General features: G+C 44.3%; 1 protein-coding gene across 1 annotated transcript in view; it reads right to left on the bottom strand.

The window, feature by feature from the left end:
* The window catches only part of LOC130111454 (chromodomain Y-like protein 2), an 80,155-nt gene that overhangs the window by 14,754 nt on the left and 41,354 nt on the right, over nt 1–24,047 (bottom strand). The window contains exons 2-3 of the mRNA XM_056278652.1: nt 19,619–20,237; nt 4,384–4,601 (exon numbers count right to left, since the gene is read on the bottom strand). Coding sequence (XP_056134627.1) covers nt 4,384–4,601; nt 19,619–20,237 — 837 coding nt within the window. The remainder of the gene's footprint in view (nt 1–4,383; nt 4,602–19,618; nt 20,238–24,047) is intronic.

Raw genomic sequence — 24,047 nt, 5'->3', positions numbered from 1 at the left:
TACAGACACAATTGGCCGTGGGAAGCCGGATGTGGGTATGTGTCCTGGTCACTGCACTAGCGTCTCCTCTGGTTGGTCAGGGCGCCTGTTTGGGGGAGAGGGGGAACTGGGGGGGAATAGCGTGACCCTCCCACGCACTACGTCCCCCTGGTGAAACGCCTCACTGTCAGGTGAAAAGAAGCAGCTGGCGACTCCACATGTATCGGAGGAGGCATGTGGTAGTCTGCAGCCCTCCCCGGATTGACAGAGGGGTTGGAGCAGCAACCAGGACGGCTCAGAAGAGTCGGGTAATTGGCCGGATACAATTGGGGAGAGAAAGGGGGGAAACTCCAACAGAAAAGCAAAAAAAAAAAAGTGTTCAACCAGTCCAAGTCCTCATGATAATCACAAGTGTGTGATTTCTATGACTAAAATCTGGACAAATCTGAGCTCAGCGGCAAGCATGTGCCTCTATGACAGCAGTTATTACCAGCGTGGTTGTCTATGACTGTACTCCGCAAAACTCTGTCGTCGAATGTACGATGCAGAGTCTTTTCCCCAGTGGATGAGGACTTTAAAAGTCTTCTGGCGTGCCCTGGCTTTATATCGAGGTTTCTGAGTAGCAGAGGGGTAAAGGCCTGTTTGTCTGGCGAGGTGACAGATGAGCGCCATTTAATTGCCCGGGAGACCGTCTCGCTGAAAAACAAAACGGCTTGCTTGAAAGAGAAAATTTGCTGAAGGATTTTCGGAGATTTTCCTCAGCTGAAACCGTTCAGTTAAGCAGAGTCCCCAGCTCCGAGGGCTTCAAAGACCGCGAGGCTGAGAAGGAGTATCACAGCTTCCTTGATAAGCCCACAGCTAACGCGCTTACTGTCACACACACACGCACACTCGTCCCACATGCGCACACGAGTTGCCGCCACTTCAACGGCTGTGAAGGAGAGCGGCCGTCAAGGAGCTGCCGCAGACGCCGGTATCAAAGCCAAAGCCGCCCTCTGTGGAAGCTACAGATTTTTTTTATACAAGGTCTGAGACGCATGAAACAAACCGAATGCAGAGAAAACCCCAGATTGTATGAAACCCAGATTGTATGGATTTAAAAAAAAACACACACACACAATAAACAACCTTGGTTCTGTGACAAACTTTTCATTGTGTTATGTGATGTCGACCTCGTGGTCACATACTAACCACAGATAAACGTGCTTTGGTGAGAGTGTTAAGATACAACTATTTGTCAATTGATCACAACAGTTTGATTGCACATTAGCTTTACTGTAAATCGAGATTTGGCTATCAACAGTTCTCAACATGGCGGACCATATTGCACGTTAGAAAAGAGAAAATGGCTTGCTACAAGACTTTCTCAGTTGTTCTTTGGACAGTAATTCATCACATGCCATCATCCTGGATGGTGTCTTGGTGCATGCTCAGTAACCCAGGGTAAGAGAATCAAAGAGGGTTGAATCAGTTCATCTGGATACAATGTTTACTGACAGATACATTTCATCACTCAACTAAGTGACATCTTCAGTCTCAACTGACTGCAGGTGTCCCCACCCTAATAAACAATACAGTAGCATAATGACCAAAACCAACCACCAGTTTCCTATGGGAATATGGGTGTGACCATTAACTAGAGCGTCGATGGCCATGTGTACTCTTTACCGAGGATTGGAGAATAGTTGCAATCACAGCGTTGTAAGATGGCGATAGATGTATGGGTGTGCAGTGGAGGTAGTCTGTATGAAATTACAAAATGACTCCACCCTTAGCAATAGGACCACCCTTAACACTGACTAAGTGTGTCTGCTCCTGAAGCCATGTCTTCAGTCCATGTACTTCACATACAGGGGGCGGTACTATAGGCCGAGGCATGGGTGTGCTATGGGTTCCTTAGTCTCACCTGTAGTGGCCAACTTGTCCATGGAGGACATTGAAAAGAGGGCTCTGATGTCCTGTCCAGGGACACCAGCTAGCCATCAGTTCAGATTTGTGGACGACACCTGGGTTAAAATGAAATCTCAGGACGTACCTCATTTCACCGACCACATTAACTCTGTGGACAAACACATCAAGTTCACCAGGGAGGAAGTGAAAAATGACAGGTTGGCCTTCTTAGACTGTGAAATTGCAGTTGGTGATGGGGGACATTTGACTGTTGATGTTTACCGCAAACCAACACGTACTGAGCAGTACTTAAGGTTTGACTCTCATCATCCTCTGGAGTACAAACTAGGAGTCATCGGGACGCTGTACCACCGAGCTGACAACGTCCCCACCGACATAGCGGCTAGGGAAGGGGAGAAATCCCACATTAAACAGGCCCTGGTTAAGTGTGGGTATCCTAACTGGGCGTTTGTCAAAGCCAGGAAGACGCCCAAACAGTGCACCAGCCGACCGAAGAGACGAGAAGGACAACAGCTGCCTAAGCATAAACGAGCGGTGATTCCATAAGTGGTGGGAGTGTCGGAAGAGTTGAGATGTGCATTTTCCAAATACCGTGTCAAGTTGGTCCACCCCAAGGACCGGGTCCCCCTGGCACAAACAGAGCAATATAGTGTACGCTGTTAAGAGCCAGGAGGATTGCCGTGACTTGTACATTGGGGAAACCAAACAGATGCTGGCCAAAAGGATGGCACAACACAGGAGAGCTAAGACGTCAGACCAGGACTCTGCAGTCGACACCATCTACAGGCCAGTGGCCACTCTGTCAGTGATGAGGATGTGCACATCCTTGATAGGGAGGAACGCTGGTTTGAACAGGGAGTCCAAGAGGCCGTCTATGTTAAGAGGGAACGACCATCCCTGAACCAAGGGGGGGGGGCTAGAGTACATCTGTTGCCATCTTACAATGGTGTGATTGCAACTATTCTCCAATCCTCGGTGAAGAGTACACATGGCCATCATAACTCTAGTTAATGTTCACGCCCATATTTGCACAAGAAACTGGTCGGTTTTGATTGTCATGCAAGTGTATTGTTTATAAGGGTGGGGATACCTGCAGTCAGTTGAGACTGAAGAGGACACTTAGATGCGTGATGACACGTGTCTGTCCATAAACGTAACCAGATGAACTCATTCAACCTTATTTCATCCTGGCTAGTGTAATCACCAACTGCTGCTGTTGTCATCGCTTCCAATATCAAGACGGCAGGGTGGCCTTACGAAAACTTGCCTCGGTATTACGGACAGATACACGGAGCCATTTCTTTACCTTGGTTTATACAGGGTGCGTTTGCTGTGCATCCATTCTTTTCAGCAACACGCTGCATCTCATCCAGTCCAACACGTACACGCGGCTTTCTGTTATAGTTCTGTGCATCTCTGCTGCAACAGATGGAGGTTGACTGCCTCACTCGAGGGCATACTGACAGTTATTTCTGAAACTTCTTATTCAATTTTCCTTCTTGAATTTCCATTTTACTTAACTGCGCATTAGGCGATTTTAAACAACATCAAACATCTGGCAACTGTGGTGGGCACCTCAACTGTTCTGACTAGACTATCACCTGCACTTTGAATTCACCTGTTTTCAATTATCCTTTTTTTCATTTATGCAAGTACCGTGATTAAAATCCCTTGAGGACTTTACCGTAGTTAAAAAAAAAAAGCCTTGGCCAAACTAAACACAAACCCCTTTCTATCTAAAACTGTTAGGAGTAGGCCATCAGGTTCTGACTCATAAAACCTCTGTTGTAATGTACTGACGATAAAAAAAGGCTTTCTAATGATTAAAGTAAAACTATCTTGAAATTAGAGGAATTACAAAAAAAGCTGAAGGAACTAGAAAAAAAAACATAAATTGAGTTTGGCGCAGGATATATTAGAGGCTCGGCCCTTTAGGGGCGGCACGGTGGCGCAGTGGTTAGCATGGTAGCCTCACAGCAAGAAGGTCCCTGGCCTTGAACCCTGGGGTAGTCCAACCTTGGGGGTCATCTCAGGTCATCCTCTGTGTGGAGTTTGCATGTTCTTCCCGTGTCTGCGTGGGTTTCCTCCGGGGGCTCCGGTTTCCTCCCACAGTCCAAAGACATGTAGGTCAGGTGAATCGGCCGTACTAAATTGTCCCTAGGTGTGAATGTGTCAGCCCTGTGATGGACTGGCGGCCTGTCCAGGGTGTCTCCCCACCTGCCGCCCAATGACTGCTGAGATAGGCACCAGCATCCTGCGACCCCAATTGGGATAAGCGGCTTGGATAATGGATGGATGGATGGATGGACAGTGTTTTATACAGACCAGAAAGCAGAGTGGCATGACACATTAAGGCAAACTGGACAAGCACACCGTGAAAAGCTAACAACTTAAAAATAAATTTTAAGTTACTCCTTGTTTGGACATCTGGTCTCATGCAGAATACTGAGCATGCAACTTCCTTCCTACGCGTTTGTGTATGGCGCCGCTTACCTCAGGGGTGAGTGCGTTGTTGTCGGTTGTTTGGCTGGAGAGCAGGATGTGCGTGAAGCCCTCCTCTTTCTTCACCACGATGTCTCGGAATCGACAGTTGCTCTCGTTCTGTCGCACGTTGTACCTCAGCCGCTTATCGAACATGTAGCCTTTGTCCTCAACCAACTTCCGCTTCGCCGAGCTGTGCTGATGAATCCCGCCGTTGGCTGGAGAGGCGCCTGAGACAGAGGAGAGGGTAAAGACAACGGATCAAGTCTCCAGAGCTTGTTCAGATGTTGGACGGGGCAAATTAAAGGATACAGATGATACTATGGATGATATCTAGAATAACTAAAGCATTTGCAGTGCTTATTTCAGTACTAGAAGTGGAAAAAAAACAAGTGTAGGTACTCTCATTGTAAGCATTTTGGCATGTGGATCAGTGAACCATTGAGTAGTAAGACTGGGATTTTGTACAGTGAAGAACAGATGCCAAGAGATTTTGGCAATGTTCACATATTTCTGCAACAAGGACGTGAAATTCCAATTGTACATTGAAATTCGCAAGTTAGGCCTATGAATAGCCTTCTGACCACAATATTGTACAGTCTCTAACTTGTGAAAGAATACGCATGTCTGATCCTTTATAGACAAAAAATGATCTTTATCACCAAAGTTATTGCCTGATTCCCTTTGCTGAACTTGCTATGCAAGTGGGAATGAATTCAGTAGAGACATCAGTGTTTATGGTAACTCAGTATCTCATATCACATCTTGTCATTTCGAAATAAAATAAACACATAAGACAGGACAGTCAAGTACTCTTCAAGAGGTAAATAATTCAGAGATATAATTAGATCTTAAACAGGAACATGAATCTGTCATGCACTGTATATTTTGAGAAGAAAGTAGTGGTTTCCATCGGGGATAAGCTATTTGTATACTTAAAGCATTAAAATAGCAGCAGCAAGCAAAAACTCCACAGCATGGTGCAGTCTGAGTAGTGTAGTCCTTCGGTCTGATGTTTAGTGAGGGCTCATTGACATTAATTGCTATGGACCCGACCAGAACACAGTGATTTTTGAGGGAGAGAGAGCAAGTCGGTGAGATAAGCCGGTGGAGTGATAAATACTGTGTGTATCTAGAGTTTATGAGAAGTGGTGGTACATGAGAAAAAGTCCTGGTTTTTCATAAGTGCAAAACGTAAAGGCCCACTTCAAGTGCTGACTAAAATGTACCATAAAGAGAAGTGCAGCACATTGACACTCCTTGCTGATGACTAAAATGCCACCAACCCAAAATTTTACTTCAACAAAACTTAAATTGTGTCTAAAAATGTTAAACATATTTTGCGTGAAGTCAGTGACACAAATGATAAGCTACTACAAATAAAGCTCGTCTAATAAAGAGAAAGATCATCAAGTTTGTAATTCATCCATTTGAGTATCACCTTCTGTAACAACGCATGGGGCCAGCAGACTGTCTCAAGTACCTCCTATATAACAATGTTTTCTACATTTTCTGATTGTCACTTGGAGGTATTCTGATCCATCTGCACTTTGCAACAAATAATAATGCAATGAGATTAATTGGATCTCGACCTTTTGTTGATGGCTTTATTCTTTCAAATATGACTAGGGAGCTTAGAGTCAAAGTCCCAAATGCTTTCATCTGAAAATAACAACCAGGAGAGGACAAGCTTATGATACCGTCACACAAGGTGACTCATCTATTGTGCCCAGAGAGGAAACACCGAGGGCAGTCTGACAGGATGCGGGAGCGGGGCAGGCTAAGTTAACTGCTAGCCCATGCAGACCGGCAGTTCCGATAACACCAAGGACGGTCTGGCGGCGGCCTCGCCTAGTGTTTTTAGTGTCGTCGTGTGGAGTGCGGGGAGGTGTGTCAAAGGTGCCTGGCTGGGAGAGCAGGCATTGGATCGGCTGAGGGAGCTTGGTCTGCTGCATCCTGTGGGCCCAAGGACCACGGCCCTGACCAGAACTGTGCCGAAAGAAGAAAAACCGAGGGTGGTCTGACAGGACGCGGAAGCGGGGCAGGCTAAGCTAACTGCTAGCCCATGCAGACCGCCAGTTCCGACAGTCTTCCTGGCTGGTGTTTGTTCTCCTGGACAGGATTTTTTTTTTTGGTTTAGTTTAGATATGTGTTAGTTTGGACATATGTATTCCTGCAGTTTTTGGATGTGTGTTTTTGTCTTTGTGTTGCACTGCTGTGGGCTGGGGGAAACGATGTTTCATTTCATTTCATGTGCGCAAGTGCATGAAATGAAAGGACAAAGTGTTTCTGATTCTATTTGCCAAGAAACAGTCACCAGGCTCCAAATGTATTGAAGCATGCTCAACAATCCAGGTAAGAAATTCAAAGAAGGTTGAATCAGTTCATCTGGATACAAAGTTTATTGACAGATACGTTTCATCACTCATCTAAGTGGCCTCTTCAGTCTCAACTGACTGCAGGTATCCCCACCCTTATAAACAACACAGTGGCATAACGACCGAAACCAACGATCGGTTTCATATGCAAATATGGGCGTGACCGTTAACTAGAGTTGCCATGGCCATGTGTACAATTCACAGAGGATTTGGGAATGTTTGCAATCAACAGCAGTGTAAGATGGCGACACACCCATATTTATATATGAAACTGGTTGTTGGTTTCAGTGGCTATGCCACCGTGTTGCTTATAAGGGTGGGGATACCTGCAGTCAGTTGAGACTGAAAAGGTCAATTAGTTGAGTGATGACACATATCTGTCAATAAACGTCATGTCCAAATGAACTCATTCAACCTTCTTTGAGTCATCAGGCACATGTTGACTTGGTTTCAGATTTGTGGAGCATTTGTCAATACCAGACTGTCCTGACAAACGTAGTCGACAGTTCAACGGTACGTCTGCACAAAGATTTCAAACTCTTTCCAAACTTCACTTACGTAACTGGATTTGAACATTTTAGTCAGTGTCCTAAATACTCATATAATAGTCTATATGTTGATAGTACCTGGATAATCAGTGTTAACAGATAGCTTTTAATGTGAAATGACAGTGGGCCTACAATATAACCACACACTTTTATTTGTCTGTATCAGATTAACATTTCTCCACACTTCATTTTGTATTTCCCTGAATAAGTTCCAAACTCAGTTTTAATTCTATTCTATCGTTTCCAAATGTGAACAGTAACAATAGTTTAAGGTATCATTAGAATAGTCTAGAACAGACTATTAGGCAACCATTAAGACATTAATCATAAATGTTTTAACCCCCAACACATCAATAGGAATCCTTTCATAAAGACAAAATAACACAAAATCTACCATGTGGATTCATAATTACTGACTGTAGGGGAAAAAAAAATCCAAAATGAGGCATATACCACACCAGCTGTTGTTGGTGAAACCTGTAAACAAATGTCACCTTACAGCTAACTGTTAGATACTTGAAACATTTCAGCAGGTTTTCAGACCAAAGTGTGGTTTATAATATCGCTGTTAAGATTCATTCAAAGGGCAGGCTTTTTCAAACACTTCAGACCCTGACAACACCCCCTTTGACGTTTTACTTTCAGTCTAATGCAGGGTTCCCCAATTAGTTTTCCCCAAGGGCCAAATTATATCATGCATGCCAAGCCGAGGGCCAAAACGCCTGGGTTTTTCCCCCACTGCGCCAGCAAAGGTTAATTTCTGTGCAGATGTTGTTGTTGCAGCTATTACAATTATTATTATCATTGTTATTATTATTATTATTATTATTAGTAGTAGTAGTAGTGGTAGTAGTAGTAGTAGTAGTAGTAGTGTTCCAGTAGTGGTATTACTGGTAGCAGTAATAATTTAGGCCTGAGATTCTTAAAGCCTGTGTTGAGGGTCAAGAAAAAAAAAGAATTCTTGAAGCAAACTCAGTCTAAAACCAACCATTTAATTATGGACAAATGGAAAAAAATAAATGGATGTTCATTCACCAATCAGTGAGAGAAGTGGGAGTGACGGGACGAGGCGATCCTTCTGATGTCAGGCCTGTTTTCTGTTGTGGCAAGCCTGACGCACTGGCCAAGATGTGCATTGGAGAGTCCGTTTCTTTCCTGGTGCTTGATTGAGTTCACTGAAGAAAAACGATGACTCACATATGTACGTGGAAGGGAAATTTTTGAGTAGGAGCACTGCACTAGCTGCAAGCTTGGGGAACCACGTTGATCCAAAAGTTGCTCACCCCAATGTCCTTCTGTTGTGCTTTGAGCAAATCAGATGTTCCCATCTCCAAGACCTCCATCTGAAGAGTTGCTTCATCGACGCAAGGCGATGTTGTAGTTGAGTCACTAAACCTCGAGTCGGAGTCGAGTCTCGAGTCGCCAGTGTTCGAATCCAAGTCCAAGTTCGAGTCCCCAAAGAAGAGCCCACATCGAATCTGAGTCAAGTCCCCATTACCTGAGTCTGAGTCATCAAGGTTGAGTCCGAGTCGAGTTCCGAGATGGGCTCCAGTACTCCACTCTGGCACCGAGAAAAGCTGACATATAAATAAAAAGGTCTACATTAAACAAAAATGACACAGCTGTCACCATTTCAAAGGGAGTTTATTTACTTTGTGACACAATAGCCAAACAAAAAAACTAACAAAAACAAAAAAGTCTTTATAAATTAACAAGTCCTAGTCCTCATCTCCAATTTCCGATTCTGAATGCAGTTGATGCACGAGTCCAAGCCCGAGCCATCAGTGCTCAAGTCCAAGTCGAGTCACGAGTCCTGAAAATCAGGACTCGAGTCCAAGTCCTGGACTCAAGTACTAGAACACTGATGGAAGGTACCAGCCTTTTGGCCTCAGCAGTCAACTGGCCATCAGCCAAAACAAAGAATGGCTGTCTCAGGAAGAGGAGGATGTCACTTGAGAGTGTAGGGAAGCTTTCAAATTGTTCCTTCAAGTTTTCTGCCAGGCTCATCACAAAATACTTCATGGCTGGATCCTCCCACATTTTGTTCTTCTTGCAATGCTCTCATAGATGTGGGAAGTGCAACTTTCTCCTGTGAATGTCTTTCTCCAAAAGGTTCAGCTCTGACCAGAAAGCTTCAACCGCCTTGTACACATCTGCAACAGTGTGGTTCTTGCCTTGTAATTGTAGGTTAAGGTGACTTAGATGAGACATGATGTCACACAAAAAAATACATATGCCATCACCTTATTGTCATTTCAAAACCTTTGGCTCCACCTTCGGTTCCTCATTTTTGGCTCCACAGTCCGGATAAAAATAACACAAGCTCACCGTGCAGGTCGCACACCCCCTCCAACACATGGCCTTTGCTCAGCCAGTGAAAATCATTATGCAGCAAAAGATCCTTGTGTTCTGCTGACCTTTCCTCCTGCAAGGCTCTGAAAAGGCGATGTTGCCGACTAGAACTCTTGCGAGTGAAATTTACCAGTCTCGTCACATCACCTCTTTCATTTCCCCACACAGCATTTCATTGCATTATTCACAGATCATTGTTGTGCACTAAACTAAGAGTGCTTGCTTAACAGCGGCAAGCCTGCTTACCAAGCCCTTGTGTTGTCCCACCATTGACGGAGCCCCATCAGTGACAATGGACACAATTTTGCTCACATCCAAGCCATTCTTCTCAACGAACTGTGTTAATTCATTAAAGATGATTTCCCTGGTTGTGCGCCCAGGCAGAGGAAGCAAACCAAGTAGCTCTTCCCGAAAGGTCTCCCCATCAAAAAATCTTGCAAACACAGATAGCTGTTCCATACTGGTTTGGTCACAGGATGAGTCTTTGGCTAGTGATATGGCTTCCGCTTCCTTCAAATCGGTGAGTAGATTGGAAAAACACTCCTCCGCTAAAAGTTCTACTCTTCTTTTTGCCATATTAGCCGACAATTGCACCTGCTTTAATAGCTCCACAACCGTTATCTTGTTTTTCTCATCATGACTTAAAACTTCGCCAACCATATCTGTTGCCCACGTTTTAGTCAACTCAGCATCAGCAAATGGCTTCTTAGCTTTAGCAAGGTTCCAGGAAACATGCAATGATGCAGCTGCTGCCCTCTCCTGTGCCGATGTTGATTTACAGATAGTAGAAACGGAGTGCTTGTAGGATGTTATCATATTTGCTATCGGAACTGGCAGCATGCATAGTGTTGAAGTGGTGCTTTAGATCATCTGCTTTGCAGACAGCTATGGTCTGCATGCATAACAAGCATGTCGGTTTGGCATTGGTGTGGTCCGGTAAAATAAAATAAAACCGATCAGTCCAGTCAGATTTGAACTGACAGTTTTCCTGGTTGAATTTCCGCTTTTTTGCCCAGGCCATGTTCTTGGTTTAGGACAGTTATTGATTATCTGTGACTTAGCTGGTGAGAGGCTCTGTCAAGTCAAGGAGTCAAGGACTGTAGAGAGCGAGAAGTACATCTTACATCTGTCTATGCATGCTCTACACAGCATAGGTCAAATGTACGGTGTGGGGTAAGGTCAAAATAAAGTAGAGCAGCCCGCACTTTATTTCACATGTTATGACAGGTGCGTTAGCGCCAAAGGGTCGGCGCGGGCTAGACATTTGGCTTTCGCGGGTCGCATATTAGGGTTCAGGGGTCTAGACTTTGGAGCTATCTAAAGGGCCCTACATGACGGTTTGAGGCTGAGCTTTGCCTAACGAAGAATTAAGAGGCTAGTAATGCAATCCAGACCACTAAGACAGATCCAGCTGAGCCTTACAAGGGGAGGCATATTAAGGAAAATTAGACTTTTCTCATCTTGGGATAGATTTTGCTATCAGAGAAGAAGTGCCATTTGTCAAATATCTGTCTCAACCTTTTTTGTGAAGTGACAGTGCCACTGGAAAAACATATTCAGAATTGCCCCTTGGAGAGATTTCACACCGGAAACAGTTGACCTAGATTTTGCATGAGGCTGCTCACACCAAGAGCAAGGTAGCCTGTGGTTTAGCAGCCATGGTTTGTCAAGGGAGCCTATCTTTTTCGCACAGCTAAAAGAATGGAAGACAATTTAATTCCTACCCGTTGTCTTTTAAAATTAAACTATTGTTCTGCATTAATCGCAGCAATAATGCAGATTCTGGAAATAGCATGAGGAAATAGCATGATCTGGTATTTAGAAAAAAATGTTTTAAGGAAAAAGATGATCATCTGATGAGAGTTTTAATCATGACAGCATTTTCACCTGTATCACACAGTGCTAATTCAAGTATTATCAATGGAGCAATATAATCAACAAAACATACTATAAACTACAATTTTCAATAAACTACTACTACCACTACTACTTTCGGCTGTTCCCGTTAGGGGTCGCTACAGCGGATCATCCGTTTCCATTTCTTCCTGTCTTCTGCATCTTCCTCTGTCACACCAGCCACCTGCATGTCTTCCCTCACCACATCCATAAACCTCCTCTTTGGCCTTCCTCTTTTCCTCTTCCCTGGCAGCTCCATATTCAGCATCCTTCTCCCAATATACTCAGCATCTCTCCTCCACACATGTCCAAACCATCTCAATCTTGCCTCTCTTGCTTTGTCTCCAAACCGTCCAACCTCAGCGGTCCCTCTAATATAATCATTCCTAATCCTGTCCTTCTTCGTCACTTCCAGTGAAAATCTTAGCATCTTCAACTCTGCCACCTCCAGCTCCGCCTCCTGTCTTTTCATCATTGCCACTGTCTCCAAACCATATAACATAGCTGGTCTCACTACCATCTTGTAAACATTCCCTTTAACTCTTGCTGGTACCCTTCTGTTCCAAATCACTCCTGACACTCTTCTCCACCCACTCCACCCTGCCTGCACTCTCTTCTTCACCTCTTTCCTGCACTCCCGTTACGTTGAACAATTGACCCCAAGTATTTAAACTCGTATGCCTTCGTCACCTCTACTCCTTGCATCCTCACCATTCCACTGTCCTCCCTCTCATTCATGCATAGGTATTTCGTCTTGCTCCTACTGACTTTAATTCCTCTTCTCTCCAGTGCATACCTCCACCTCTCCAGGCTCTCCTCAACCTGCACCTTACTCTCACTACATATCACAATGTCATCTGTGAACATCATCATCCATGGAGACTCCTGCCTGATCTTGTCTGTCAACCTGTCCATCACCATTGCAAACAAGAAAGTGCTCGGAAACCGATCCTTGATGTAATCCCACCTTCACCTTGAACCCATCTGTCAATCCTACCGCACACCTCACCATTGTCACATTTCCCTCATACATATCCTGCACCAATCCTACATACTTCTCTTCAACTCCCGACTTCCTCATACAATACCACACCTCCTCTCTCAGCACGCTGTCGTATGCTTTCTCTAAATCTACAAAGACACAATGTAACTCTTTCTGACCTTCTCTATACTTCTCACTCAACATTCTCAAAGCAAAAATCACATCTCCTGGCTGGACTATGGCAACTCCCTCCTTGCTGGCGCCCCGGCGTCGGCCATCAGACCTCTGGATCTTGTTCAGAAAGCTGCAGCTCGTCTGGTGTTCAACCGCCCTAAGTTCTCCCACACAACTCCCCTTCTCATGTCCCTATACTGGCTCCCAGTAGCTGCTCGCATCCAGTTTAAGACTCTGGTGCTAGCCTACAGGGCAGTGAAAGGAACAGCTCCTTCCTATCTCCAGGCCATGGTCAAGCCCTACACCCCCGCCCGACCACTTCGCTCTGCTGCCTCGGGACGCCTGGTTGCCCCGTCGCTCAGAGGCCCCTTGCTGCCGATCGACCCGGTCGCGGCTCTTTTCTGTCCTGGCCCCACAGTGGTGGAATGAACTCCCCACTGATGTCAGGACAACGGAGTCGCTGCCCATCTTTTGGAGCAGGTTGAAAACTCACCTCTTTAAGAACTACTACCCTGTTACTTGCTCTTAGTACTTATTGTATTCACTCATTTAAAAAAAAAATCTCTCTCTTGCGCTTTTACTTTAGCACTGGTTTTGCTCTTAGATGCTTGTTTAGATGCACTTATGACCTCTGATGACTAATAGTTCTCCTGATTTCCTACGTTAAATGATGCACTTATTGTAAGTCGCTTTGGATAAAAGCGCCGGCTAAATGACTGTAATGTAATGTAATGTAATCTGTGGTGCTCTTTCGTGGCATGAAACCATACTGTTGCTCACTAATTGCCACCTCTCCTCTTAACCTAGCTTCTATTACTCTTTCTCATACATTCATGCTGTGGCTGATCAACTTCATACCTCTGTAGTTGCTACAGTTCTGCACATCACCCTTGTTCTTGAAAATCGGTACCAGTATGCTTCTTCTCCACTCCTCAGGCTTCCTCTCAAGATTTTGTTAAACAATCTAGTTAAAAACTCCACTGCCATATCTCCTAAACATCCCCATGCCTCCACAGGTATGTCATCAGGACCAAGTACCTTTCCACTCTTCATCCTCTTCATAGCTGCCCTCACTTACTCCTTGCTAATCCACTGCACTTCCTAATTGGAAATCAGGAGAACTACTAGTCATCAGAGGTCATAAGTGCATCTTCTCTCTAAACAAGTATCTAAGAGCATAACCAGTGCTAAAGTAAAAGCGCAAGAAGATTGTTTTTTAAATGAATGAATACAATAAGTGCTAAGAGCAAGTAACAGGGTAGTAGTTCTTAAAGAGGTGAGTTTTCAACCTGCGCCGAAAGATGGGCAGCGACTCTGCTATCCTGACATCAGTGGGGAGTTCATTCCACCACTGTGGGGCCAGGACAGAAAAGAGACGTGACCAGGTTGATCGGCAGCAGGGGCCTCTGAGCAATGGGGCAACCAGGCGTCCCGAGGCAGCAGAGTGAAGTGGTCGGGCGGGGGTGTAGGGCTTGACCATGGGCTGGAGAAAGGAAGGAGCTGTTCCTTTCACTGCCCTGTAGGCTAGCACCAGACTCTTAAACTGGATGCGAGCAGCTACTGGGAGCCAGTGTAGGGACATGAGAGTTGTGTGGGAGAACTTAGGGCAGTTGAATACCAGACGAGCTGCAGCTTTCTGAACAAGCTACAGAGGTCTGATGGCCGATGCCAGGGTGTCAGCAAGGAGGGAGTTGTCGTAGTCCAGCCGGGAGATTACCAGAGCCTGGATGAGCACCTCTGCTGCCTCGTCAGTGAGGAATGGGCAAATCCTCCTGATGTTATAGTGGAGAAATCTGCAGGAGCGAGAAACCAATGCAACATTTGCAGCAAACGACCGTTGGTCATCCAGGATCACACTCAGATTCCTCACAGTCCGAGTTGGCGTCATCACGGTGTTGTCAATGGTGATGTCCAGGTCTCAGTGCGTTGTTTAATTGTCTTTTTTGGGAAGACCGGTTAAGAGACCGTTACAGTAATCAATTCTACTGGAAATAAAAGCATGGATGAGCTTTTCTTGGTCATTTTGGGATACCAGACCCTTGATTTTGGCTATATTTTTAAGATGATGAAAGGCTGTTTTAGTGATTGCTTTGATATGGCTGATGAACATGAGGTCTGAGTCTATTAAAACGCCAAGATTTCGGACTTGGTCTTTGGTTCTTAGAGCTCGAGACTTGAGTTGTTAATTTAATAGTTCTCTTCTCTTTGTTGCCAAACACAATAATCTCTGTTTTTTCCTTATTTATTTGAAGAAAGTTTTTGCTCAACCAATTATTTATCTGCTCCAAACAGTGACACAGTGAGTCTATTGGGCTGAGATCATCAGGTGAGAGAGCCAGATATATCTGATTATCATCTGCATAACTACAGTAATCCATGTTTTTGCTCTGAAGAATTTGGCCTAAAGGCAGCATGTATAGATTAAACAGGAGAGGTCTGAGAACTGATCCCTGGGGGATTCCACATGTCATAGCCACTCTATCAGATTCAATGGTGATGAAGTAACTTCGGTCTTCTACATAAGACCTGAATCAATTAAGGGCTGCTCCAGAAAGTCCTACCCAATGTTCTAGCCTGTCCGACAGTATTCTGTGATCTACAGTGTAAAATGCTGCACTGAGATCAAGTAAAACCAGAACGGATATTTTACCTGAGTCAGTATTCAGCCGTATGTCATTTAACACTTTTATAAGAGCTGTTTTAGTACTGTGGTTAAGTCAGAAACCCGATTGATATTTGTCAAAATGGCCATTTGAGTTCAAAGATTTGCTGAGTTGATTAGAAAAAACTTTCTCAATGATCTTAGCTATAAAACGAAGATTTGAAAATGGTCTATACGTAGTTATTTAACACAGATGTATCCAGAGTTCTCTTTTTTAGGAGTGGCGTAATGGCAGCCATTTTTAGTGACTTGGGGAAAGTGCCCGATAGCAGTGAGCTATTAACTATTTGATGTAACTCCGTTTTTACAGAGTTAAAAATAGTTTTAAAAAAAATCAGACGGCAGTGTGTCGAGACAACATGTTAATGACTTAAGATGCCGAACTGTTTCCGCTACAGTTTCTTGATCAATGGTATTGTGACATAATGACCAGATTATTTCTAGGTGGTTGTAGAGACTGCATAGTTTTATTGCTTGATTCTGTGGCATTGATGTTCTGTCTAATAGTTTTAATTTTTTCCCCAAAAAAGCAAGCAAATTTATTAAATTTCTCTGTGGAGAGGAGTTCTGGAGCTATCTGTTTTGGGGGGGTTTGTAAGCTAGTCAACCATGGCAAATAGAGTGCGATTATTATTAATGTTCCCGTCAATCAAATTAGAAATAGCTGTCTACCCTCGCACAACTCATAGTTAAAATTATAAAAGCTTTGTTTATACAAGTCATAGTGGATTTGAAGTTTAGTTTTCCTCCATTTGCGTTCATCTTTCTTGCAACACACAAAAAACTATACCCCCTGCCAGCCACTCTCTCCTTCCCACCAAACCCCCAATACACTCTGGATCTGTGTTGAGGATGTCCGCCAGCTCTTCCAGACACAGAAGACCAGGAAGGAACCAGGCCCGGATGGCATGTTACCCTCCTGTCTGAAAGTCTGTGCTGACCAGCTGGCCCCCATTTTCACACTGATCTTCAACAGAACACTGGAGCTGTGTGAAGTCCCCTCCTGCTTCAAGAGCTCCACTACCATCTCAGTCCTAAAAAAAAAAACCCGTATCACAGGATTAAATGACTAGAGGCCCATTACCCTAATGTTTGTGGTCATGAAATCCTTTGAGAGACTGGTGTTGGCCCGTCTGAGGACATCACAGGCTGCCTGCTCGACACCCAGCAGTTTACCTACCGAGCAAACAGGTCAGTGAAGGATGCAGTCGATATGGGATTGTACTACATCTTCCAACACCTCGACTCCCCTGGGACATATGCAAGGTTCCTGTTTGTGGACTTCAGCTCAGCTTTCAACACCATCATCCCAGATATCAGATATCCTCTTCTCCAAACTCACCCGGCTCACTGTACCAGCCCCCATCTGCCAGTGGATTAAAAACTTCCTGACAGACAGGAGGCAGCTGGTGAGGCTGGGGAAAATCACATCCAGCACCCGGACAATCAGCACTGGTGCCCCCCAGGGATGTGTGCTCTCTCCGCTACTCTTCTCCCTCTACACAAATGACTGCACCTCAGGTGACCCATCTGTTACACTCTTGAAGTTTGCAGACAATACAACCATCATTAGCCTTATCAGGGATGGCAAGGTGTCTGCATATAGATGGGAGGTTGATCAGCTGGCCCTCTGGTGCAGCCATAACAACGTGGAGCTGAACACGCTCAAAACAAAAGACGACAGTGGACTTCAGGAGGAGCCCCCCAACACTGTCCCCCTCACCATATTCAACAGCACAATGTCTACAGTGAAAACCACAGATTTCTGGGTTCCACAATCTCCCAGGACCTAAGGTAGACATCCAACATAGACACAATCATCAAAAAGGCCCAGCAGAGGATGCACTTTCTCTGCTGGCTCCAGAAATTCAACCTGCCTCAGGAACTGCTGATTCAGTTCTACACTGCAATAATCCAGTCTGTCCTTTGCACATCCATCACTGCCTGGTTTGGATTGGCCACTAAACAGGACAGATACAGACTACAATGGACAGTTAGGTCTGCAGAGAAAATCATTGGTGCCAACCTGCCCTCCATTCAGGACTTATACACCTCCACTATCAGGAAACGGGCAGGCAACATCACCACACTCTGGTCACAACCTATTTCAACTCCTCCCCTCTGGCAGGTGCTACAGAGCACTGTACCCCAAAACAACCAGATATAAAAACAGTTTCTTTCTGCGGGCTGTCATTCATATGAACGCTTAACACTGTCAATAAAGCCAACTATTTTGTATATACTGTACTGTACATTGTACGTATACTGGTACGCTCCGTCATGTCCATCTACCTCAGGCTTGTATATAAGTAACCTGCTAATATCTACTTCAGCATCTATGATATATTCTCTGTACCATTGCAAATTATCACCTCTTATTTTGCCTGTATATAGTCAATCCTTGTGTATATATCTGAAGATTGTTGTGTTGTAGTGTTGTTATTCTATGTTAAGTACACTGACAGCCATGAAACCAGAGTCAAATTCCATGTTCGTGCGAACCTACATGGCCCATAAACATGTTTCTTCTGGGGTAATGACCACGTCCTGGCTAATACTACTGCAGACACACATGTAGCCTTATTCTGTCAAAATAGTTACCAAACTTATCCCTTTTGATTGGGCCATTCTGGGATGATGCTATTTTGAAAACTACTTTAATGATTAACTATGGTGGTGCATGCTTCGGACTGTGACCGAGGAGTGAAATATGAGGCTGTTATCAGTTGCTTCGGTGATAAAAGACTGTAGAAGCAATTTAACACATTCGTTAAGCTCTGGTCTCTACTGTTCCTGATTTACAGTACTACAGGAAGGACTGCTTATTTATAATAGTGATGTCTCATTTTGTGGGTCGTACAAACAACAGATTACAATATACTAGTCAACAAGGGGCTGGTACGTTTGAATCATTACAATCTGCTTGCACCGTTATATCCACAGGAATTCAACGAGCAAGTACATGTTGTGTAGTTAATTCTGTTTCCCCACTGTAATTAATTGGCTCATCAGGGAGATGGCATTTTGAGAGATGAAACACTGAGGTGTGTTAAGAGGGAAATAAGGTTGGCGAAGCTTTGATATACTGAGAAAGTAGGGGGGAAAGTTAGAAAAGGTAATGCTCAGGTTACGTCATGGTCAGGGAGGAATCAAGCCTGTGGTGGGGTTGCAAAGTAAGAGGGATGGTGTAGTGGCTGATGTCGTGCGGGAAGGCGGGCCGGTGGAGGGGACCATGGAGGTGTGGTGACTCTGGACGCATGCCGGGGCCCTTCTCACGGATCTCCCCAACTACTCGCCCCTCCCCGTGCCCACTTTCAGCCCCTCTGCCCACTTTTTTAGCATTTTTCAAAATTATGCAGTGGGTAGAGTTAGGATCAGACCTGGGGTAGAAGTTCAGAAAGTCCAAAAGATCTAGAGGGAATCCATGACAGTTCCTGTAGCTCATGCCAAAGCACATAAAACCAGAAACAATTATGATCACGTGACCCGACATCCTTGGTCATGAAAGTATTTGAATGCAATGTCAAAAATTAGATAATGCAGTTATCTAACCAGGATGAACTTGAACTTCGATTTGGCAATAGGGCAATAAGAAGGGTGGGAGATTTTCCCTCCACCCTCCTGAACCTGATTTTGAATCATCTAGAAGGGAATAACAGCTATGGCAGATTGTAGGGACCCATCTGATTCTCTCAGGTCCATCAGACCTTCCCACTGGGTGCAGATTCTGTCTCCCTACCTGTTGTAGTGATCGTGGATTTCAGTGGAAGGGGGTGCTAGATGTACTTTGCAACTTGAAATGGTTTGGATACGTTCTTGTATCAGCTGCTTGAATGTATGCAATATGTATTTTATCATGTGTATGTAGTGCTGGTTGACACGGCCACAATAACCATGTTTACATCTGCAAAAATACCACGTTTAAGAATCCAACTGAGGTTCATTACACTGAAGTGTTCGGTAAAGTATATCAAACCAAAACTACTTATCCAATAATACTCCTTCAAACATTTCACACCTGTTATGAGAAATATTAGGTAATAGATTCTAGTCATCATTAATCTAAGCAGCAAAATTGTGTATCACGCAGTACGATAACATCTGAATTTCACACCGATACAATGCCATCGAAAGACGATAAATGACAACATTGAATTACAGCCCAGCCAAATTATATGCATTTTTAATTTGACTACAGCTACAAGTCAAGCCACACCTCAGGGACAAAGATTTCTACTAACTATTACTAGCTTACCTAGTCCATTGTTAAGCTGTTGTCCAGCAGTACCCATCTCTCCTAGTATCCTTTCCATTTGGTCTAAGGGCAGTCTGTGGGACCTCGCTGCTGCCCGGTACATGAGGGGCTCCACATCCCCATTCTGGAGTCCATTGTGTGGAGCCCTCAGTGGGGGCACAAACTGAAGCCCCCCTGGCGGAGGAACCTTGTAAGCCCTGGCTTTGCTTGGCCTGTCCCCTGTAGTCCGTTTCTCTCCTCCACTCACTTTCTTCTGCCTCTGAGTGGCCCCTGAACCCCGACTCCCCATATCTAGCCCACTTCCAACTCTGACCGCAACCCCTGTGCCACTAGTCCTTTTCTTCTTGCGGGACTCTATCCGGGCTCTGGAGGATTCTGGGGCAGGCGGGCGTCTGGTGACAAGGGACGGCAGGCCAGCCGTCCCTGCGGGTATCTTCAGGGGTTTGGGCCGTTTATGCATGTTTAGTCGCAAGCTGTTAAACTGATCGATGAACTCCTCGCAGTGCAGCAGGTGATGCTCTGGCTCCCAGGTGTCCTCCTTACTTCCATAGCCCTTCCACCTGATCAGGTACTCCCACTTGCCCTTCTTGTTTCGCCGCTTGTCCACGATCCGCTCCACCTGTTTGACAGCACAGAGAGGGACAACCAGCATGACTGAACAGTTAAGTTGGACAATTCACTGAGATATTCTTGTTCAGCACATGACCTTGTGTTACTAAGAATTTTCTTTTTTCTTTTTTGAAGCGATGCGTCAACCTCATCTACAAGTTGTGCCATAGCATTGTATATATGCTCTTTATGGTTAAAAAAAAATCCCTGATTCTTGGAATTTGGGAGCACTGAATTTGTTGTTTGGCGAATTTAATGCTTGACAGGAAAACGTCATCTCGTATCGTGCTGTAGGATCATAAAATCTGGGGGGGAAAAATCCATTTTGGGAACACAATTCAAATAATGCTTTTTGCACCCCCCCACCCCAGCCCCCACCACCACCACACACACCCTTAGTACCTGCATTAATATAACAACCCAGCTCTTGACTGGCTGGAAAGATCTTATCAATATTAATTATTTTGACCCATACCTACAGCGCTATACTTCAGGTGAAAAGAAAATGTCCGTCTCTCCCTTTCTCTCCAGTGACGAACAAGTTGTTAATATGTCTACAGCGCAGATTAAAAATTGACTGCAGACAGCATTCGCAGCGAGGATTATATGATTTGGGCAAAGTGATCACAGTTAAACATATCCACGAATCATCATCTTTATAAATTCACGTGGAAGTGTAAAGGGGGGGATAAACTACACCTAATTTATAGCTTAATCATAAATCCATGCAGACGTGTGTCTATCAAGTTAACTGCACAACGGCCAGAGGTGGCAACAGGTAAAAAAAAGAAGGTCATAACTGTTGGACAGTTGTTTGCAGACTCAGAGCTGTACCTCACTAAAAACGATATGACATATAAATAAAGAAATTATCCAAAACTACAAATAAAAGATGAAAGAAGGCCCAACCTAATAATCATTAGGCAAAATATGGGAGAAAACATTAAAACTAGAAATTGTAGAAACTGCTGTTTAATAATCAAAACTGTTTATAGGTGAAGAGTAATGGCTGATGCCGAGTTCGTCTGAGTAAACAGACTTCATTAAGGAAGTGTGCTACCCCTCTTTATCATAAACAAGATACAACTTGACTCCAAAACAAGAGCTCTTCCCAGATAAGAGAAAGCCCTTTTTAAATGCAACTTAATGAATCATATCTAGGGATGTTTCCAGGGAGTGTCAAATCCTCAAAGTACATTCTGTAACATGTTGCAGGGGGAAGATAGGAGCTTTGTCACTGCAGGAGGAAGATAAGAGGATATAGCCGAGATGAGCTGCTGGCTGCTATCGTGACTGTGGCTTTACAAGGTCGTACGAACACACGAGCACAGGCTGGCATGTGTTAAAGGGACAATTCACCAATTTTCAACCTTATCTCTGTCTATCCGCGACAGGGACAGCGCACGAAAAACAGTTGCTCTTGATAGTTACTGCGTCACTGTAGCGGAGGTGAAAGAGTGTTTTCCGTCCACCAAGTGACATGTCGTGACGTCAGCTGGCAGCCAGAAACAACTACATACATACAGGGGCGTCTGGGTGGCGTGGCGGTCTATTCCGTTGCCTACCAACACAAGGATCGCAGGTTCGAATTCCTGCGTTACCTCTGGCTTGGTCGGGCATCCCTACAGACACAATTGGCCGTGTCTGCGGGCGGGGAGCCGGATGTGGGTATGTGTCCCTCTGGTTGGTCGGGGCGCCTATTCAGGAGGAAGGGGGAACTGAGGGGAAGAGTGTGATCCTCCCACACGCTACGTCCCCCTGGTGAAACTCCTCACTGTCAGGTGAAAAGAAGCGGCTGGCGACTCCACATGCATCAGAGGAGTTATGTAGTAGTCTGCAGCCCTCTCTGGATCAGCAGAGGAGGTGGAGCAATGACCAGAACGGCTCAGAAGAGTGGGGTAATTGGCCAAGTACAACTGGGGAGAACCCCCCGCCCCCCCCCCCCAAAAATCAAAGAATCGAAAGAAAAAAAGAAGAAAACAAAAGAAAAAGAAAAGAAAAAAAACTACATACAGCCTAGCAGGGTTTCTGTTACTCTACTCTATACACACTTTATTCTCTCGGCTAAGCTACGTTTCCGATGGTGGACATAATGTCCCACAACACTTGCACAGAGGAGTTTATGGAAGACGATACTGAAGCTTACGCGCAATGCATTCTGGTGTTTGTAGGCGCTGTGCAAAAGACTGAGCAGGAGAACACAGATTTCTCTTGTCAATATAGGACACAGTGAGGACTTTATTGCTGCAGTCCAACACATTACGCATCAGCACTGACTGCAGATACACGAAAGTCATTGATTTTTTTTCTTTATTTGAAAAGGGACAATGTACATTAAATAAACATTCAAACAAATGTAAATGTACCTGAGTTAGTGAAAAGGCTAGTTTTCATTGGCAGTCCCTTTGCCTGATGTTGTAAGGCATCCCAAATGGCAAATAAATGGTAAATGGACTGCATTTATATAGCACTTTTTTAGTTTACTGAACATCAAATCCTAGGATAATAACGATACAACATAATAATACAATATGTACAATAGTTATAATAAACATAATAAAATAAAACAAAAGTAATACACATATAATAATACAACATATACAATAGATAAAACATACTACATAGGGGTAAAAAAACACAATACAGTTAATCAACATGAGCGGACAAAATCCAATAGCAGATGACACTGGTACAGTATGAGTACAGTCATGTTAAATGTGGTTAAAAACAGCATCAGTGTTGACGTCGTTGGTTCTCAATAAGCCATTTCTTAAAGAAACATTATGCAATTTTTTTTACCTTAAAATAACAGCTTCAAAATCATTTTGATGGTACACTGACTTGTAATAGGGAGAATGGTGCCTCTTTCATTCCCACGCTGCACCCCGAAGCCTTTGCTTGGAATATGTACCTTGGGTTGAGCGAGCACCATCTCCCGTGAATGATATTTTTTTCCTAGGATGGCGAAGGCATGACCCGCCCTACTCTGCCTCTGATTGGCTTACCCTAACCTAAACCAATCTCACGCCTCATGCAACCAACCAACCCAAAAAACAAAGGCAACGAGTACTAGCCAGTCAGAGGCAGAGTAGGGCAGCTCATGACTTAGCCATCCTAGGAAAAAAACATTGCTTGAGGGTGATCATACCCACTCAACCCAAGTTACACAGTGCAGGAACAGGCGTTCAGGGCATGGAGTTGAAATGAAAGAGGCACAATTCTCCCTTGTACAAGTCAGTGTACCATCAAAATGATTCTGAAGCTGTTATTTTAAGGTAAAAAAAGTTGCATAATGTTGCTTTAACATTACACTTTCATGGATAATAGGATGGGGACTCTGACTGTGGTACTGAATTCCATTGATGTGACACTCTAAAGGAAAAGACAGCTTGGCTAAATGCAGTTTTTCTGAGTGGGATTGATAAGTCCTCCCTAGCTGCGCCTCTAGTAGCTCTGTTTGCAGTAGATTTGCAGTAGAGTTGATGAAGCCAGACAGAGGAGGAGGAGCTAAACAATGCACAATTTCATAAACTAGACAGACATTTTTGTATTTGATGAGATTTTCCCAGCTAAGCAGATTATACTTTTTTAGAATATGGAAATGTTGAAAACTGTATGGTTTCTTCTCTAAAGTTTTAAGTGCTTTTTTGTATAATGATTTCAGTGGCTTTATGGCAGTAGAGTGTTTATTAGACCAATTTATATCAGACAATAGGTGATGTGGGAAAGAACCATTGAATGGAAATATATCATAGCTGCCTCAGTTGATAGGAGTTTCTGGTTAATCTGAAATTTGACAAACTGAACTTTACTTTTTATG

This window comes from Lampris incognitus, chromosome 4 (assembly GCF_029633865.1).
Source record: "Lampris incognitus isolate fLamInc1 chromosome 4, fLamInc1.hap2, whole genome shotgun sequence".
Lineage (NCBI taxonomy): Eukaryota > Metazoa > Chordata > Actinopteri > Lampriformes > Lampridae > Lampris > Lampris incognitus.
This window is presented reverse-complemented; position numbering and strand designations above follow the sequence as displayed.